This window comes from Nanorana parkeri, unplaced genomic scaffold (genome assembly GCF_000935625.1).
Source record: "Nanorana parkeri isolate BGI_ZX_2015 unplaced genomic scaffold, ASM93562v1 scaffold1235, whole genome shotgun sequence".
NCBI lineage: Eukaryota > Metazoa > Chordata > Amphibia > Anura > Dicroglossidae > Nanorana > Nanorana parkeri.
In genome coordinates, this window is record NW_017307503.1 from 394,748 (window position 1) to 416,584 (window position 21,837).

Below are 21,837 nucleotides of genomic sequence, written 5' to 3' on the forward strand. Positions count from 1 at the left end.
GTAAATTAGTATATTTGTTCAGCATCTGCCTTAACATATTACATGACACCACATTGATTGAATTAAAGTGACTGAGTTCCCTGTGTGGATATAAATGCTGAGATATGTTCCAGACACTCATTAGAACTGAGGAAGCCTTTAGATGAGTGGCAACGCGTTTTCAACATTACAGAACAAGTCCATTGGATTATGATTAATTACTAGCTATATTGGGGTACATAATAACATCAGTGTTGTTTGGTCAATAAGATAAAAAATATAAAATGCTTATTTGCTTACACCATTCTACAACTATTCTAAAATGCACTAGTCCTTTTGCTGGCCACCGGAGTCTTATTTAATTTGTAGTTTCAACTCCTGTAGATAGAAACCATCTTGAAAATGGCAATAAACATAACTATTAGTTTTACCAGCTGAATAAAAATGACCCATTTTGGGCCCATGCAGTTAAAATGTTTGAAATGTGGAAAAATGCAGTAATGATTGCATACTGTTATTTTCATTTTAGTGCCTCTGAATTTATGCACACTCTCTCGGTGATGTATGATACCATGCAAAGTTCTCAGCCGATAATCACATCTGGAAGTGGCAATACTATAAAACAGCTGGCCTACTTGCGTACTGTCGGCGAAATGGTGTTAGAACAACTCCCTCCATTGATTCAGGTATGCTTTAAATACCAAAAACCTTTAGATATGACCTATAACTTTAAGGATCGACATTCATTAAAAAAAATATATATATATTCACACATTATGCATTATATCAGATACAAAACTCTGCATTGCATTCCTTGTCTCAGAATGTAAACATAGTGAAACAAATGTTTTTTGTATTTTTGCATCTTTATGAAAGCTAGTTGTTAATAAGATATTGCTGTGTTTTCAATAGCTTTGCTTATATTTTCTTAACACATCATTACCTGAGAGCCTACGGGCCTAACTATAAGCCCCCATTCACACCAGGCATGCAATCTTGTGAATCTTTGCACGTTCACATGTGTAGATGGGGGCTAAAGCTGTGAAGGAAGGTGAGTTAAACATCTGATGGGAAACTGTATTTTTTAAAATACATGATTGAATGTTTATAAAACCTTACTTCACACTGTAGTACATCAGGACTATATATACAGTATATATAAAAAAATATATGAAAAGATTATTAATTCCTTTAATGTTTTGCAAGTTAAACTGCTTTACTTATTGAAACTACTTCTTGTTCTTGCCGCAGATCGATGATGTAAAAATGTCATTCCAAGAGACCTTTTCTAATAATAATCGGACTGCGCCAAATCAGCAACCTAGTACATACATTCTCCTACAGGTAAAAACTGTAATCCCATCCGTTGGACAGTTTGAACTTGTGCTACCCCCAGTGAAAGTTGTGCCAATTCACTTCATGTAATGCACATATCTAAACACCAAAACAAACATTTTATATATTAGTATATAGTAGTATACATTAGTATATATATACTTAGTTGTAGTGACTGTATTCGTTTTCCTTTTTCAGGTATTCTTTCCTTCATTTTCACCTGGTTATCCTGCAAATAACACCCTTCCTGTCCCTTCATGGTTAAGCTCATTTCATCATTGTATATATTCAGGAAGCCATTGTTATCACCCAGGCTAGACTTCATGCCTGCTCATGTTCAGCTCCATTACATGGTGGATTGATGGGATTAGTACCTTGCACAATAAAAATAAAGTTCCCTTTGCTTTCTTTTCAAGCTCACAAGATGTGACTATTATATTTCTGGCAAGGTCTACAGTTATTTTCTGTACGTGCTGAAATATTCCTAAAGTAGTATTAAACTTTCAAGCCTTTTTCAATAATGGATCCAAATCAAAAAAACATTCATTACCCAGCAAAGTATAACTTTTTTTTGCCCAGGCTCTTTCAGTCATCGTGTTTCCAGACTTCTGGCTCCAACTGTTTCAGATCAGCTTCCCTGAACTTCCTGCCCTGTACAAGAACACAGGGGACAGAGCAGTCACCAGCAGATGTCCATCTCTTTAGCTTGGAGAAAGGAGAAGGGAGAAATGAGGTGCAGGGAGCAGGGGAGTGGCTTGCCTTGCTGTGCCTGTGTTTGTGCAGACACACACACAGCTTGCTAGCACACACAAGGGCGTCTCTAGAGGACCTTGCAAGGGAAAGGAGCCACCCAAAACAGGATATTAGGGCCAGTGCTCAGGCGACCAGCTGGTTCTGCAGGAAGCTAACACTTTTAAACTTCAAGGAGCTGTATCCATTGTAAGTGATTTAATCAGTGTTACAAATATAAATCCTGGGCTTTTTTTAGCGGTACGCATGACCGCCAGCCCTTTATTAATTTTTTTGTGATATAGAATCACAAAACTTATTTTTAAAAGGCGCCCTTGTGGCAAGCGTTATCACCCCGTGTGGGTCTTGCGCATGCTCAGTGAATCCTTGCTACCATGACCAAAATGGCCACTGTCCCTGAGGTTTGTTGTTTCGGCCATCTTGGTTGTGGTAGCGGGGACGTACTGCGCATGCACGCATGTGCAGTTTGTTCCTGCCCATAGATGGCCACCGCAGTAAGTACCGGAACCTTTTTGCCCAGAAAAAAGCATTGTATAAATCTTTTGACTTTAATATCACATAAATCTTAAAAAAAGAAAATGCAGCCACCATATTGAAGAGCTGGGAATCAGCAATAATTACATTTTTGTTTTTGGATTAAGATATACTTTAGCCTTTTAGCATAATTTACTACTCCTTTAGTAACTTCCACCCCCCTCCATACACAGCATGGACAGTGGTTATTAGTAAATGAGTAGTTTTCAATTTTGGTGAAACAAACCTTTGTGTGCTTTAAATATCCAGTCATGTGCAAGAGAAGGTCCTGTTTTTTTTAATCCTTTCGCGCAGTTGGGTATTTAAAGTGACCATGCATTCCCTTCACCAATGAGTGATAATTACTCTTTTAGAAAATCAACAGCCATGGTAAATAGATTGTAGAGAGCTACCAATTGTTTTTTATTACCTATATAAACAAGACCATAAATTATATCATGTGGTCAACCTCCAATCGCTACATGCCATTTTTAAAAATGGTTTATAAAAAACTCTTGAGTAGGGCTGTGCCAAACATTTTATTCTCAATCAACCTTTAAAGCAAAGTTCCAAGACTACAAATGCTAATTTCACTTTATGCAGATAGTGTTTTAGGCAAAAATATACCAGTTGATAATACAGTAATGTTTAGAATTTGTGTGAAATATGGAAATGCATAATACAAAAATGTTTATTGTTTGTGTTAAAAAATGTCAGTATTTAGTGAGTAAAAAAACTTTATGGCAGTCCCCGGTGTTTCTCATGACATTGAAAAGATTTGCTTTCCTTATAAGGGCAGAAGAAAACATCCATTTCAACCTTTCTCATATTTTATCATGAGAATATAACAGTTAGAGCTGACACTGCTGAATTAGCTTGTGGCAGTCATGATAATATAAAGCCTTCTGCACCTGCTTCTCTTGGCACTTTTCTTTGTGGACTCTTCCCGCTTATGGGCTATTAATCACTGGCAATAGGGGAAGTTGCAGAGCGATGCACTTTAGAGTGCAGGCTAAATAGAAAGAATATAGCTCATGAAATGTCTTTATGTCTTTTGTGATGTGCATCTTGAATTGACCATAGTGGTATTTATGGTTAACCGCTTAATTGGGAAATATTCCTACAATTGTAAACAAACACATGTCTAGGAAATTGCAGTTCTTGATGCTTTTTATTTAAGAGCAATGAAGTCCCCAATAAAGTCATAACAAGGAGAAACTTAGCATATTGTAAAATTCTCTAATTTGCTAATGAAAATGAATGATAGAGAAAAACCACCAATGCCATCAACTGAAAAAAAATGCCCATTGGAAAATTATATGAAAATGAAATTAAATATTTTTCTAAGACACCTGTACAGAAATAAGTCAGGAACAGTGTAACATTATTGGCTGTTTGGCAGTTGTTATAATATGTGATTTTACATCCTCTGGCAAAATGTGTACATTGTGCATATGTAGCTGTTTAAATTCAGGTCAAGTCCTAACTGAATTGAATTAGCTACAGCATCTGTGTAATTTAAAGAAGTCACATATAAAGAGTCCCGCTAGCCAAGCAAGGGGTTCTAAGTTTCACATGACAGGGTATAAACAATTTCTTCTAGGCTTGTACAATGAGATTATTTCCTCCTCCTTGGTGTTAATTTTCCTAAAGACAAATAGGCTGATCCTTCCTCTTAGTTTAGTGCAGGGGTGCCCACAATTTTTCGTCTGGAGATCTACTTTTTAAATGACGAGCTCAATGAGATATACCAACTAAAAAACATCTGCATCCAGGGACGGGAGGGGGCATGGCGGTGCATTGAAGTCAGTGGCAAGATAGCCCCTCTCGCAGTGCGATCACCCACACCCAGAAAGCAGGGACATTAGTGCCTGCGTTCTAGTCCAGTGTGATCTGCAAAACTGTTGCAAGCACTATTTTTGCAGATCACACTGGACTGGAACGCAGGCACTAATGTCCCTGCTTTCTGGGTGTGGGTGATCACACTGCGGGCGGGGTGTGTGGCTGCGGTGCCATTGACTGCAATGCACCACCTTGCCCCCTCCCGCCCCTGAATGCAGGGAGCCGGGTAGCTTGCGTTCCAGTGCATTCTAGAGGCCGAACACTCTGGAACGCAGACCTTGTTGTCGTGAACTGGCCCTCTCTTGGCTGTCTTCTCTCTCTACTTGTGCCCTCTCTCCTCGCTCTCTCCCATGTTTTTATCTGCTGACTCTCTTCTCTCGCTCTGTTGTCTCTTTTATCTCACTTTCTCTGCTGTCTCTCTCTGCTGTCTCTCTCTCTGCTGTCTCTCTCTGCTGTCTCTCTCTGCTGTCTCTCTCTGCTGTCTCTCTCTCTGCTGTCTCTCTCTCTGCTGTCTCTCTCTGCTGTCTCTTCTCACTTTCTCTGCTGTCTCTCTTCTCTGTCTCTTCTCTCACTTTCTCTGATGTCTCTCTTCTCTCACTTTCTCTGATGTCTCTCTTCTCTCACTTTCTCTGCTGTCTTTCTTCTCTTACTTTCTCTGCTGTCGATCTCCTGTCAGTCTTTTCTTGCACAGTGAAATTTCACTACATTCATTAAGCTAAGGGAAACTTCCCCTGCAAAGTATGCATTCCCTTGAACAGCCTATTTGCCTTTAGTAAATCAACCCCTTTGCATAGTTTTAGTTGAATTTTAAACAAATAGCTAAATACATAGTTTAAATACACATAGTTGAAATATATTAGGTACTTAGCCCTCATTCACACCTATACTTTAGGTGCAATTAAGGATTCCTGCTTCAATCACATCCCTGGAGGCATCGACCGTGCATCCAGGGAAAGTGATTGATTCCTAACTACATGTAATCATAATCACATATATTTACATGTGGTGTATTCTTTCAAATGCAGCCGCTATCACCCGATCATTAACGTGGTCAAGTGACAGCTGCCACTTGTAAACAGAAATCACAAGTTCCTGCAGCAGGAATTTTAAATCACAACTAAAGTGTAGGAGTGAATGGAGCGTTATAGTTGTTGTGTTGTAAACTGTTGTAAACTACTTATTTATATTTTAAAGCATACATGCAGTTGAAGTTTTTTTTCTTCTTCAATATGCTTGAAGTTTAGCTTTAGGTGATAAAGGACTTCATGATCTGTGATATTTCAATGCATAATTAACAAATAGTCTTTGCCCAGTTGTGATTTATTATTTTGTTACAGGAGTGCAACTGCATGAACATGACCCTTAAACAAATTAAACACAACGTTTCTGCATTGTCAAGGTGTTTGCTGGGCGGAATGACAGCGATGCCAGAAAATCTGAGAGACATTGCAAATGCCTTACAGAGAGCAGAGGTCCCCAAATCTTGGCTTCCCTCTCACAGCTGCCAGACATCTCATAATATCAGCACTTGGCTGGAAGGCAAGTCATGTACCATATAGGGTCATTAACTAGTTATTCCTATTTCTTACATAAATTACCAATTTACTGTACAGCATGCCAGCTACCCTCCATCATTTTACTATTGTGAGCTGGTGCTAATGATGTGACTCCTGACAGCAAGATATATGGCATGATTATTAGCTGAATGGATGGATCAGAATTCCTTTTTACTGTAGACAAAAGTGATTCCTCTTATTGTTTTACCTTCAATGTGTTAGCTAAAGACAGACCATGTCGTTATTTTTGGCAACCACTAATACGCACAAAGATAAAACAGAAAGACACATTCCCGAAACAATGTTGGTAACTAATTACATTCACCACTAATAAAACAGTTTGACAACTGATATGTAGTTGATAATGAGGAATATTATTTGACATGGTGCAGTGGCATGTAGTTTATCACAGACTTTCATATTGGGTCAGGAAGCTTTGTAAACTCTGACTCAAATGGCCAGCTCTTACCTACATGGCCTCATGGTGACCAATTATTTTATTACCTTACTAAATATAAGATAAAAATAAAGAGCCCATTAAAAGATAAAATAACAAAAGCAGCAAAGCTGCAATATTCACCGTCAATCCTGATGTACTCTGATGGTCAGCATAATTTCATTAAACCCACTTCCCTTGGGTCCAAGTCATCCTGGACTTGCCCCAGCCTGTGACTGAACAGTGAAAGGAGAAGAAGCACAGTGATGAGCTTAACTCTGTCATTCTGCTTTCTCTGGGATTTTTTTTGTCACTGCATGAAATGATTGGCTTCTTGCACTGCTACTTTCTCTGATATCCAACTTTGGTATAGCTGGTTCTAGTGATAGATTGCCCTGTTCCTTGTCACCACATGTCCAACTAGCACAAAATGGTAAATCATTTATCACATAAATATTTTATTTATTTCAATTTATTTATTTATTAGTGATGCATTAAACTGTGTGGTTGCATTGATCTCCAGCCCTCTAGGAGGCACAGTAATAAGGGCCTATGATGGCATATGATTGAAACCCAGTCCTTGGTGACACTGTTAACCCATCACAAGTGTGTTTAGGTTCTTTGACTACTGTGTGCAAATTATTCTGTTTATTAATGTAGCTTGTGCATAAAATGAGAACACTGTTTATTCTGAATAATATGATTGCAGCAGTTTTTTTACACTGACTAATCCTACCACAGAGTGCCGTTTAGTTTTGTTTCTGTGCTAAAGTCGAACATGGAAACAGACATGTTAGAGCTCCATTCACTATCCAGTTACACTAATAGGCAATGTGGTCTTTGATATGAGAAAGATATAGAACCATCTGTCCTGGGTAACTGCTGCAAATTCTCTAAAATAGGGAATAGCAGAAGTTACAAATTTTAAAAATGAGGCCAAGAACAGATTATCATAAATTAGAAGAAAATATTTTCTATTAGCAGTTTAGTCACCACTTCAGTCTTCAGGTATTTGTTGCCTTTTTATATCAAAATAATGAAATATCGAAATAAGGTTTTCAATTCTGTCATATTTGGTCCAATTTCTGGACAAGAACTGAAACAAACAGATGGTGGGCCATCTACATGTCAAACTGTTAGCTTGGCTGAGTATCCTGCTACATTAGACATGGTGAATTCTTGTGCCAATAAGTCAACAAAGCTGCTGTGCATTGAGGTTACTTAGCTTCTCACCTATTTGAGCATGTTGCTAAAGTTGGCTGAAAAAAGCACTTAGTAAGAATGTCTCACTAAGAACACTGAATGGTAAAAAAGCTGTCTGGTGTCCATTTTAAGATCTTCTTGTCGCTGCCTAAGAACTTTAATGTACCAATAAATCCTTCTTGTGTTGCAACTACAGCACATAAAGTTATATTGTCATGACTCCATAGCGCTTGACACATACGTTGTCTGTCTATTTTACTTCACCTAGGTCTGCAAAAGAAACACAAACAGCTCAATCAGTGGGTGAGAAAAGGTCTAATGCCGTTTGCCAAGAGTGAAAAGGAAGCCTTGACTTCCATAAGCGTTGGATTTCTGGTTAACCCAGAGGCCTTGTTGTTGGCACTGAGAACTGAGTTTGCAGTTAATCATGGATATTTATTGCATGAGGTATGCTTTTCATTTTTCTTTTGTTAACTATAGTTGATATTCTTATAAGGCAGCAAATTATGTGATGTAATTATTCTCCATAGTAATAATAATTATTTAAGTCAACCACCCCATTTTTTTGGGTCAGCAGATATTGCTGTTTTGATCCTCTTTGTAGTTCAAAGTGTTATTTATTTACATTTTCTATATGAACATATAAGGTTTTGCATGATGATTGCACTGTAAATTGTTTTATTTGTTTATTGTCCACAAAGGGAAAAGAAACATGTTCTCTGTAACGGAGGCCACAATAAGTTACCTTGCCTGCACTCCCAAGTTTGATTATATGGGGGACTTTTGACTGAATTCCTTTCCTCCCACATGACAGTGTTAGTTCTTGTTGATGAGATTGTCCTCAAACTCCAAGCTGCTACACTCCAAGTTTCTTCTTTCCTATTTGCCCAGTGGGGAGTGAAGTGGAGGTAAGAGTAGGCTGATGGACAAATCACTTTAAAGATCACATTTTAAATATAAATATAGCTAAGGATCATATATTTGAAGATGGATCTTTTTATTCCAAGGGCTACACTAAGAACAAATGGATATTATTTGTGTGGGGAAAGACAGTTTAGTATAAGAATCAGAATGGGTTATTACAGTTGGAATCCCTTCTTCATTGCATATTAATGGCAAAATCAGTAATGGAATTTTAAATACTCAATGCTTTTCTTAAAACTAATGGTACACAAAAAAATACATTTTATTAAATATGGCATTTTTTAACAGTTAAAATAATCTGCCTTTGCAAGATAATCTTTTCCCCCATGGCCCAAAACTGGAATTTGCACAGAATTGAACTTGTGCCCTTTTGTGAAATAGATCTCTAAGGTTAAATTTTTACAATTGATTTTCACTACAGTAAGGCATGTCTAATCTTAAAATGTGTCTATTTTAATATCTATTTTTTTGGATTTCATTTTGATTCATTTCATATGATTTCATTTCATATGGAGGTGTCATGCATATAGTACTGCTTTTTTTCAAATCTAATGCTAATTTAGTTATAAATATAACAATGTATGTCTTCTGCAATGTATAGATGTACAATGTATTTTATAATAAATTAATTCACTTTATTTGTTTTGCCTGCAGGTGGTACTCCAATGCCATATAAAAGAATATCCAGACTTCAAACTAGACAGTGAGGTCTATCCACTTTATCTCAAGGGTCTCGTCTTACTGGGTGCAGAGTGGGATTTCCAAAAAAATTACTTGGTAGAATCCAGGTACTGATTTTCTAAAATGTTGACTTTCAGAGTTAGCATGTGGAGACAGACATGTACTCTCAAACAAAATTACCCTTTCATATACAAATTTCATTTGATACGTGTAAAAGCCTAACTGAAGTTTTGTGGAGTTCAGCAAAAGTGTTTTTACAATTTTCTAGCAATATATTTTAACAGATACTTATATAAAATATGAAACTCTGACCATCGCAATATTATAGTGTTCTAATTATAATTATTATTATTATTCATTTATTATTATTATTATTTCTCACAGGGACACATTTAATCTATTACCATATGTTGTTATATTTCCTACCCTTCTTGGCAACGTCAGACAACCTGCAGATGGGACTGATTTCTATCAGTGTCCAGTGTTCATGGACTACACAATGCAGGTAAGTTGATTGCCTCTGAATGCATGCTTTCATTTGCATCTTGAAATTTTCTTCATTTCAGAGTGCTCTGAGTCTTTTTCATTTCAAAGTGTAATCAGGCTTTGTAATGATGAGTGAATCCTATAAAATGTATTCTTTTTTTTAACCCGAATGGATCTGGAAAGCCAAGGTCTTGTATGGATAGCCATGGATCTGGTCATAAATCTCTGCTAATTGGAAAAAATAGGTATATATAAGCAAACCATCTTAATGCAGAAATATGCACTACAACATATTTCTGTCACCGAGAAGAAACTAAAAAAGAAATATTTTAATACCTAATGTAGCTGTCCTGCTCTATGTAATTGAACTGAGTACTTAAATTTGAATTCCACGATAAGCACATCTTGTCAGGAGGCATGTGTATTCTTACTTGAATCCTGGTGTGCTTTGTGTATTTTTTTTACATCTGTGCAGTGATTAGGTGTGAAACATTTCCTTTTTGTAAAAGCTTCCTGTAATCAAGACCAATCACTGCTGCTCTTTCTCCTTGTGCAGGGTGACTAGTCTTGTATCCGCCCCCTCCTTTAGTTTTCTATATGCAGTCTGATGGGCCCCTCCCACAGCTCTGCTCTCTGCACAGGCTATGTGCAACACAGCGATTATGCCATTATTACATTTGCAAATGCATTTGGTGCACACAAAGTGGTTTTATATAATTTTTGGCTATTAAGAAATATCTTTAAATGAGAGCTTTTGTGCCTGGATTTCAGCTTTAAGAGGTACAAATACCTATAGATGAGGAGAGCTAGGCAATCACTTCTAAGAAGATAAAATGAGACCCACATATGAGCTAGAATGCGTGCTGTTTGTTATCATGATAATCTGATCCTACATTGTCAAATAGATCAAATATGCATAGCCGTATCACTTCTCTATGACAGCCCATGGTTGATGTCTAGAATAAGGGGTTGCTCACTTAGAAAAATCAAACTTCTCTTTATAAAGTATACGTTTACTTAGGGGGTTATTTACAAAGCTGCCAGAGGCAGCCGATTGAATAACCCAGCCGAATTGAACAGAGCCCAACTACGTTCGGCTATTTACTTCAGCCCTGTAAGGCTGAGCCGAAGTAGAGAAGGAGTCCGACTCAGCCAAAGGGCTCACTTGCTGCACTCTGCCCCTATTCTAATAGGGGCCAAACAGCAGTGAGTGAATAGCTGAATGCCGCCGAGCGCCATTCGGCTCAGCTATTCTGCTCACTACCTCCAAGGTAGCAAGCAGAATAGAAAAAAAATGTAAACAAAAATAAAAATAATTTAAGTAAATGTAATAAATAATAAGGATTTTAAAGGAAAGAAAAAAAAAAACAGCGTGGGGTCTGGTAGGAAAGTTAGGAGGGACCCCATAAAAGAAAAAGAAAGCGTGGGGTTCCCCCCATAAAGTCATACCAGGCCCTTAAGGTCTGTTAGGAATTTTAAGGAGGAACTCCACCCCCAAAAATGGGGAAAAAAAGACATGGGGGTCCCCCCTAAAATTAACAACCAGACCCTTGATCCAAGCACAGGCCTGGCAGGGTAGGAACGGGGAACGAGCAAGCACCCCCCCGGTTGCCCATGGAAAAGCACTTTGTCCCCATGCCGATGGAGACAAGGGCCTCTTTCCCACAAGCCCTGGGGCGTTGGTTGTGGGGGTGCAGACAGGGAGACGTATTCACATCAGGGTACCCCTTTAATAAAGGGGCACCCAGTTGCACCCCCCCTTGTGAATGAGTATGGGGTACTTATACAGACCAGATTTTAGAAAAAATAATTTAATTGAAAAAAACAAAAGACACGTTATTGACAAGTCATTTATTTAAAAAAAATTGATCCACCGACGTAATCCTAAGGTCAATCACCATGTCCAGCATTGCCCACGATGACGGCAACTTGACAAAATAAAATTAAAAACTCCACCCCCCCACCCGTCCGCCCGGAACAAACTCCCACCGCAGAATGGCATTCTGACAGATGCTGGCAAAATATAAACAATTGGCCAGAGCTAGCAGTGACATCCCCGCTATCTCCGCCCAACTGTTTACTTTTGTCCGACACCTGACAGGTCCCGGATAAATCAATAGACAGCTTTTTACATGTAATGACAGCCCGGTGTCCTTGAGGACGCTGGGCTGTCATTGAAGGACAACAACTGGGCGGGGCCAGCTGTAACATTACGGCTGGCTCCGCCAAGCTGTTGTCTTTTGTGGGGCAAACAGTCGGCTTCGGCCGGCCGGCCTTTCTCCCCACTTCGGGGATCACTATGTCTCAGTCGAGCCGAAGCATATGCTTTCAGCTCAGCTGAGACGCTCAGCTGCCTTCGGCTGCTGTGCGCTCTATTGTGAATAGCCTGTACAGCAGCCCTTCGGTTCCACTGAAGCTACGGCTGGATCCTTCAGCTCTTTTATGAATAACCCTCTTAGTATTTGTTTCCTAGTAAATAAGGCGAAGCTCTGTTGCCTTTGAATAGCCAATCATGTGCAAGGAAAAATAGCAAAAAAAAAAGTTTTCCATTACATGATTGGTTGATTGAGGTGAACGCAGATTCACCTTATCTGCGGAGCTCAATGAACAGTCACTTTACTAAGTCAACAGTCTTGAGCCATTAAATAACTGACCCCGAGATTTGGTAATACAACCATTTCTAACATGAATTAAGTTTTGTTTTGACACTGTATATCAATAGGTATTTTCTGCCCAGATAGAACTTTCATACCAAAGGTTCTGTATTTCCTAAATTAATTTTTTTTACAGTACAGATATACTTTGATAATGTCCAAGTCTCCTTATTTGGTAATGTCCCAAATCTGTACAGTACCATTGTAAACTAGACATCTAAACAGCTTTTATCAGTTTCATGAGTTGGCAAATGAGACAACTAACTAATGAATTCTAACTCTTCTACAAGGAAAGTGACAAATGTTCTTAATAAACTTGTTAACAACAAGTTAACAACCAGATGCTCTCAAACAATGAACAGTATTGGAAAACAAGAATAGTGCATTAAGAAAACCATTCACACACTGAACATCTGGTAGGCAGAAATAAGCCGTATCAATACGCATATATATTAAAAGCTGCTGGCAAGAACTGAACTGGAAAACAGTACATTGATTTAATATTTATTATGAAATATAAATTAACAGTAATCTAATTAGATGTGTTAAAGTTAGCATCTTAATTAGGATCCCTTTCCATATGAGACTTTAACTGTCCATGCATATTGGAATACTTTCTTGAATCTTTCTGTAACAAGATTAGATGTTGCTGAGCAGCTGCGTTTATAGAGTGATACTGAGGAAATCACAGGAGACTCTAAAGCCAAAAGGGAACTGTAACACATTGCAAGAAATAATTATATGCCCTAAGATGTGAGGTTGTTTAACCAGGGATGTGAACTTCATTTTGTGGTAATTCTTCTTAATGAGAAAAGGGCTGACAAATTTGTAAGATCTGCACTTTGTCCTTTTATTGCATGGTGGCATTAGTGACCAGCAAGTTACTCATGCAAAACATACTACCATGACCACATTGCAATCTTTGGTGCACTTCTAATTTTGTTATTCTTTGGTTCCAGCTGAGTGTTTTCTTTGGGAGGCTGCGTTTGGGACTTTTAAGCCCTCACACCTACTAGGGACAGTTTAGACAACGGCCAATTAAACTACCAGCATGTCTTTGGAGTGTGAAGTAAACTGGAGTACCCGGATAAGATGCATGGAATAACAGGAAGAACATGCAAACTCTATGCAGAGAGAGTGCTTTGGTCAGGACCCTGGAAAAGCACCCTTCCAATACTGAGGACATGTGGTCTGGTATGGTGGAGGGAGAGAGGGGGTGCTCGCTTGTCCCCCCTTTCCTGCCCTGCCAGGCTGCTGCCTGGATTAAGGGTCTGGTAAGGGACTTTAGGGGAACCCCAGTTTTTTTTGGGGGGGGGCCTTGGGGATCCCCATAAAATGCCTACCAGACGTAAAGGGTCTGGTATTCATTGCTGGGGAACCGAACGTTTTTTTTTTGTTTTTTTTCGTTTGATGTGTCAGAAATGTAAAAAACAAAGTAAACATGTAATGTCACTTTTCTGCAACAAATTTTAGTTCGTAATGATCATTTAACTCATCTGAAATTAACGAATTCAGATTCATCCAAATCCGATTGCCTAAACGAATTGACTTTCAGACCCGAGTCCCACAAAAAAAAATAACGAAACATCTGAAATAAAACGAAACGAAACAATTTTTTTTGCCGGCTTACATGTGTATTCAAACTCTACATGTTTATATTTTCATTTTTAGAAAACAGTTAATTGCAGTTGAAATTATTTTTTCGATTTTATTCATAAGAATTCTTTTTTTTGTCCTATTCTGCTGCCTGGAGCTCAGCCTATCAGTCTGTTCTTTTTCTTTGAGCTTTTCCATATCATGCCTAGAAATATCTGGGACGGCAGAACTGTGTAATCTTTTCCACATCAGTCACCGTTCTGCTAAAATACCCATCTGTTAGCTTCTCTATCAGCAAACAAGCAGAAGTAGTGAATGTATTACCAAAGATAATGCTTATGTTAGTACACATTTATAAGTAATTATGCATTTGGGGAAAATATGGAAAAGAGCAGTATTTCATGTGTAAATAAAGTGCTTACTTGTAAATACGGATCGACCATTACGCCTTGACTATCACTTTGAACAAGGTAATTTACCATGCTCATTAGCCAAGAGAAGTTATTTCATGCAAGGTTAAGAGATTGACTTAATAAAAAGCACATTATTGTTTTTTTTTACTGAACAATCAATGTTGTGATTCCAAATGTTTTAGCAGGAGAAATAATGAAGCCAGTGTTTGACAGCATACACAATGAACAAATTTGGAATCAATATTTTAAATCACTGGCACAGTCATTGTGGCTGAGCTGTAAAAATGAATGGAACGCAGAGAGAAAATATTGTGTGAAACCACCTTTTCGATTTCAGCTTTTTTTTTTGGGGACATAGTTTAAAAAAATAAAAGCTAACCTCTGATTGATTGCTCCATTAAAACAAAAAAAAAGTGATTCAGAACTTAATTAATATTTCTTACAGTTTTCTCTCATTTCCCACAAATTCCTGTTGATCCTGCCAGTAAAGCCAACCTAATGCAGCTTCCTGTGATTGTTTGGCACAGACGCTGTACTGCTCCCGAATTCAGAGCAAAGTTACCACTCTCATGTAGGCTGTTCATGTTCGCACTACAGTAGGGTGAGAAGATCTTGCAGGGGACATGGCTATCAGTACACTCACTGCTGAGTCACAAGCCTGTAGATTGTCAATCAGCCCCTGGCTACACCTAGTCCTGCCCACTGGATTCTGGGAGTGTGTGTGTGTGTGACACAAATGAAGGAGGATATGGCTTGTGCAATAGTAACCAGATTCAGTTCTTCAAGGTCTTCCCACAAGTAAAATATTGATTTTGAGGGAGAAGTCAGGTGTGTTGTGTCCTATTAGAAGCATGCTAATAGGAAGAGAGAGCAGAGTGACCGAGATATGAGCTAATCAGACTCATGCTTTTTCTTTCACCATCCGGTCACAGGGTGGGGGTTTGAGAGGAGACCTGTAAGCGAAAGTAAAACTGCAGCAGAAAAAGATCAGCTCAGCCCCTCTGCCTTGCAGGACTTTGCTGTGTGACAGAGTTGTGTAAATCTCATGACTGGATGGAATGAATTAAAAATCCCTTTGGCAGGTAAAACAGCTCCTGTTTATGTATTGTATTATATTTGACTTGTGTATTTAGCTGTTTGCTAGTTACACAGCCATATGCCCTTTTCAGCAGTTGCCTTTCTTCTCTGGTCTACTACTACCACCTTACTTCATCAGCCACCGCTGCAAATATATCAGCCGCAAATCTGGGTCTGAACGTGTGAATTATCAGCGACTAGGGCAGAATGGAGAGTGGCAAGACTGGTACAAGACAACAGAAGGGCAACAGTGCAGTGTCAGATTCCTCGCATCACCTTTCAACATCTCGTGGAGTCACGAGGCGGCCCAACAAAGTCATCTCGTGGAGTTATCTCGTGGCCCAACGAAGTACTGATGGGGTGGTCATAATAATCTGGCCACTCAGTGTATATATTGCTGTATGTATAGTTTTTGTTGGGGGAGCTGGTGGATAAGTGTGTTCTGCTTTTGAATGAAGGTTGTTTCTGGCACAGGGTGAGGTGTGTGGACAAAATAGGGATTAATTAATGTAAGTTTAGCTTTTGAGGTTTAATTGGCCTTAATACCTGCAGACTATTTTGTATAACCTGAAACCCTAAAGTAAGATTCTTTGGCTCTTCATACATGCCTTGAATTGTATTAAACATTGGATGAAATTTGAGCCGTGGTTGACCCTTGGCACCACTTGGCTCAACAGACTACCTGAATACAACATTTAAAAGTGGAGTTTCCTTCATTCACATTGTTTAGCCTGTCTGGGGGGAATTGAGCCATTGATGGCCAGATTTAAATGGAGAATAGTGTATTGCAAACCTGTTTCATAGTGATAGACTCTTGGTATATAAAATAATTTGAATACATGATTAAAAAAAATCAGACTAGTTAAGAAATATTGACCAGTGCTAACCAATGGATTACATTCTGAATGTATACCTCCCACGTAATTCTAGGCAAGAACATTTAACGCCAATGTATTGTTATGTGGTTTAGCATTACCTTATATATAGATTTTGTTTTCCTTACATGCAGCAAATAAGAACAGAAGTTTGTGGTTTGAATCTAAAGTAATCATAGCCTTCCAGAGAGATTATGTTCAGCCCTGTAAAGGGATAATGTTCAATCATGCAACAACTGCCTTTAGGCCTTTAGTGCCCCAAGCAGCACAAACATAACCCTTTGGGAAATATTGTTCTGAGAAAAGAAATGAGCAGTTCTGCGAAATAAGAGAAATGCTAAACTGAGCTTATGTACATTTCAGCAGTGGTAAATAGGCCATATAAGTGTCTTACGACAAATAATATTTTAAAGGAATTTAAATGATTTTTTGCATCAATTGCAAAGCTGTGGTCTGTATTTTATGTTTGATTTGTTTAAAGGTAAGCAACAGTCAGAATAATTACATTGTCAACATTAGATCGACCATCTAAGGGGCAACTTTATAAAGCAGTGGATCTGTCATTCACCAATTATTTACTGCAGCTGAATCTTCTAGGTTTATGTGTTTTAAATGACAATGATTGATTCACTACCGCTGAATGTTTGATGAAAGGCACATTCACTGCTCTATAAATATGCCCCAAAGTTTTCTGTTTTTGTACTAAATATAGAACTGTCTATCATAGTTAGTTTGAGATTAACCTTTTTAAAAACAAATCTGGCCATTTTTCAAGTAGTAAAGGAAAACAAAAATGCACATCTACATCAGGGATGTGTATTTAGCAGAATACATAATTATCTGTCAAAAGACATTTTACCTGGGCAAGGGAAATATACTAATACGTAAAGAAAACATTTTAAGTGAACCAGTATATTTTTTACAAATAATTATTTCATTGTTATGCTATGGTGCTCTGCATATATGTTGTTGTAGCAAAACATTAATTATAAATATACATTAACATTCCTTCTAGCAATGAAAAAGGTTGAGAGTTTTATACATTTTGTTTTATCCTGTTATTTGCAGAGCTGTGTGATGAGACTCCCTCTCTTGGGCACAAAACCTATAACACAGTGGCAGCTGAAGAAAGTGGCTATTATCTTAAATCCAGAAATTGGCTTTAACACATCGGGGGCATTCTTGCATGTGGCAGAGAAAACCCCAAGAAGCTTTCCATTTTTAAAGTAAGTCATTACTCAGCAATGTTGTCTACTATCTCCAAACTCTTAGGTTAATCAAGTAATTCTCCTACATAAGAAGTGCAACAGATGTATTAATTTACTAGGAAGACATGTAAAGGCATAGCTGTGTTAACCTGTAATTTTTTTATGCAGCAATCCACATATCATAGTAAGTCTACTGTTTATTAAGCAGTGGGTACTATATTATGTTAGAGCATAGTGTAGTTTATTTGTAAGTCTTATTGTAGGGATGAGCTCAGGTGTGGACTGATCCTGATCTGAACCTGATCTCATCCCTACGTCTAAGTACCTTTTTTGGTTGTGTTTTAATATTTTAAACAGTTTAGCTCCTTTATGTAAGCAGTATTTATTGTATGGTCTCTACATCTACATCATACAATGGGTGCAAATTGTTCTAGATAACATCTGTGGTTCAGCCAGGATCAAATGTTGTCTTCATTATTTACATAATTATGCTGTTCCTGTGATGACATTATTGCATATGGGGATACCAGCATGTCTATCTTGAGTATGAGGAGACCTTCAGTTGCCACAAGTTGTGTGTAGAGACCATGGGCCTGTTCACACCATATGCAGTGCATTCCGGTCACGTTCTGGCCGGAACACACAGCATCGCATTGTGGCTGGCTCAGTGTTTCATGGGGCTGGAGGGGGCGTGGCTGGCTATTAAAGTGAATGGCAACGTAGCCACGCCCTCCGGCCGCAATGCGATCGCCCGCACGGGATCGCAAGTCACATTGTGTCTGCAGTCCGGTGCGATCAAAATGCTACAAGCACTATTTTGATCGCACCACACCGCAGTGGACCGCAGGCACTATGTGCCTTGCGATCCCGTGCGGGGGATCGCATTGCGGCCCCACGAAATACTGACCCGGCCAAAATACGATGCAGTGCGTTCTGGCCAGAACGTGGCATATGGTGTGAACAGGCCCTAAAGCTGGCCATACACTATTCGGAATTCTCACAGTGGGTGCCCCTGTTGACACCCTTTCAGCCAGCATCCCTCGATCAGCTGATCGAAGGAGCCGGTCAGAAAATCTTCCAATGAACAGAGTGGGCAGCCAATGAGCTGCCGGCTCTGTTGGGGTATTTTGACAGCGGCCACCAGCCACTGTCAGAATACAGTGAAAACAGAGGGAGATTCCTCGATCAACGCTTGTAAGCATTGGAGGAATCTGTAATATTTTCTTAATTCAGTCCACAGGTTGACTAAAGAAAATTTGACAGTGTATGGCGAGCTTTAGTTTCCATGAGTGATGTGTGAGGAAACTCCCTGTTGTCATCAGTTATGTGTGAAGAGACTTCAATTTGCCATGATTTGTGTGTGAGGAAAATACAGCATCCATAGGTGTTGTGGTAAGAAACTTCCAGTTGCTCACAGTCATGCATGTGGAGACTTTCAGTTGCCATGATTTGTGTGTGATAAAACATTCAGTTACCATTAGACATTGTTTCAGATGAAACGATTGAAAAATAAAAACATTTTCATTCGTTTCATTTGACACAATTAATAATTATGCTCTTTTGGATTCAGAGGCAACAGCAGAATGTGCGGCGGCCATCGGCAAATTCTGTGCATGCACACCACCATCTTGGAGTAGGAGCGCATAAGGCCGCGTTTGCGTGGTGTCGGGAGACATCATACGCATGTATGGGCGTATGCATGCGCAGAATGTGCATTTCTGTCAACTAATTAATATATGCTCAAATATGGTTTTTCGTATATTCAGGCATATTGTTATTTCGTTGATTTGCATGTTCGTCTGAATCCAAATGCATGACTTGTGTGAATGGAGACTTCCAATTGCCATAAGTCATGTCGGAGAAGACCCCCAGTTTAATGTCAATAAAGGTCTCCTCAAATACAAGAATAAGATATGTAGACCTTCGGAATGAGTTAAAGTGAGACTCACTGGATAGTGTAGTACATCAATCATGCAGCCTCTGCAATTTTTATCATTTATCTCCTTAGAACAAAGAAGGGGAGTAATAAGGACATCACAGCCTGGCATGTTGGGCTTTGAATTCTGTATTTATTTTCCAACTGATTGTATTATTAAACAGCTATTTGTATTAATAAACAGAATTTTAAAGTACAATGCCACTATGTTTTACTGTGCATCTGAAGGAAAATATATTCTACTTACAAGAAATATATATCCTTTCATATCCATTTAAGAAAACATATCCAAGGGCACCTTGATCTACTTAGCAGAACATTATTTGATGTGCACTGCAGTACATAAAAGAAAATTTTTATGATTTTCTTCATGTCACTTAATGGAACATTCTTGTGTTTGCAAGATAACATTTTACAAGTGCTTTGATTTCCTGTCTCTTTGTCAGAATAGATTTCTTTGTAACGATAAGGACAAGAGAGTTGCATCCCTATAAAATAGATATAATGGGTAAAAGTGTTGTTTGATAAAGTTGTTAATCTATTCTCTGCTGCAGCAGGACTTGCAGTGCACCTGTGGGAAACACATTGAAAGATTTATAAATGATTCTGAAACTTGTGGGTATTGTAGCTGTACTGTAACAATTGTGGGTATTGTAGCGGTGCTGTAATAATTGCCAGTAGTGGTACTGTAATAATTGAGGTTATTGTAGCGTTACTGTAATAAATGTGGACATGGTAGCGTTACTGTAATAATTGCTAGTAGGGATACTGTAATAATTGTGTGTGTTGTAGCAGTACTGTACTAATTGGGGGTATTGTAGCAGTACAATAATAATTGCCCTTAGCAGTACTGTAATAATTGGGAGTATTGTAGCGGTATTGAAATAACTTGGGTTATTATAGCTGTATTGTAATAAGTGAGGGTATTTTAGCGGTACTGTAAAAAGTGTGGGTATTGTAGATACAAAGGTGTGCATTGCCATGCATGCACACAAAATGTGTTACTGGCAGAATAAGGTAATGTTCAGCAGAGGAAGGCCATGAAACCACACCCCATAGCGATAAAGTACAAACACAACAAAACAGACATATAGTCTATATGCCTGTTTTATTGTGTTTGTTCTTTATCGCTATGGGGTGTGGTTTCATGGCCTTCCTCTGCTGAACATTACCTAAGCAAACCTGAGCTGAGCAAACCTAAAAACCTCAACCAGGCTATATGCCTATTTTGTTGTGTTTGTACTTGCTACAAGCTCATAGATGACTGTCTGTCAGTTCTTACCTTCAGGCAAACAGCTAAATGCACCTGCCCAGCCTACAAAATTTTATTTTTTTTCAGCCAGGCTACTGATCCAGACAATTCTGCCACACAGCTCAGACAGGTGCTGGACCTCTCTGCAGGCTATGTTGCTATGAAAGGAAACCTGTACTGAGAGAAATACAGAGATTTAAATTTCTCAATTCCTTATGAAAATACAAGTTGTCTGGCTGTCTCTTGCACCAGAACTTCTTAGTAACTTTGCTGGAACAAGCATGCTATAAACAAAGTCAGAAGTCTTGATATCTGTACTCCCATTGGGTTAGTGACTCAACTACTGAAGCGACATATAGCTGTCCTCTAACTTTCCGAGATGAAAAAGGACAGATTTGCATGAAATGGACACTCACCTACATGTCCCCAACTATGCAGCCCCAAATAATATGCTGAAAATGATTGCTTAAACCCACACATTATTTTTTCCCCAATTCTTCTTTTTTTTTATACGAAATGCAATAATTTAGATGTTGAATGACATTCTGAGTGTAGTATTAGGTAGGTAAATAGCACATATAAATAGGGTTCAATACATCACAATGGTGGACAACTTAGGAGGAACGAGGAACAGGGAAGATTTTGTTCCAAAGAGGGACAGTCCTTTGAAACAAGGAACAGTTGGGAGTTATGGCTGTCCAGAAGAGGTTGGCAATGAGAGCCTGAATATTTCTCTCAGTATAGGTTTACTCTAAGACTTACAGCCTGATACAGGGCCAACCCCAACCTGTGACTGAACAACCTGAAAGTATGTTCATAGGATTAGATTGCCAGCACTGTGCTGACAGAGTGCTGCCCCTCCATCTCCAAGTCTCTGCAGGCTGATGTTAGCATAGCTTCAAGTATTTATTCTAGTTTTATGTAACAATATGCATATTTGGGTGACAAGCACCTCCATGCTACAATTGTCAAAACCTTTGTTCTCATCTTTTTGTGATTGTGAATAAGTACAATGGTTTGAAGCTGAATAGGGGTGATACATAGCCAGAGCCAATGGTACTGTACCACTGAATGTGCCTACTATGCACATAAAACTGCTCAGACCCAAATGGGATAGTTAA

General features: G+C 38.7%; 1 protein-coding gene across 1 annotated transcript in view; it reads left to right on the forward strand.

The window, feature by feature from the left end:
• LOC108797154 (dynein beta chain, flagellar outer arm-like) overlaps nt 1-21,837 on the forward strand; it is a 337,005-nt gene that overhangs the window by 308,864 nt on the left and 6,304 nt on the right. Inside the window, exons 93-99 of the mRNA XM_018568726.1 lie at nt 509-665; nt 1,231-1,323; nt 5,757-5,958; nt 7,883-8,061; nt 9,193-9,326; nt 9,604-9,724; nt 17,389-17,546. Coding sequence (XP_018424228.1) covers nt 509-665; nt 1,231-1,323; nt 5,757-5,958; nt 7,883-8,061; nt 9,193-9,326; nt 9,604-9,724; nt 17,389-17,546 — 1,044 coding nt within the window. The remainder of the gene's footprint in view (nt 1-508; nt 666-1,230; nt 1,324-5,756; nt 5,959-7,882; nt 8,062-9,192; nt 9,327-9,603; nt 9,725-17,388; nt 17,547-21,837) is intronic.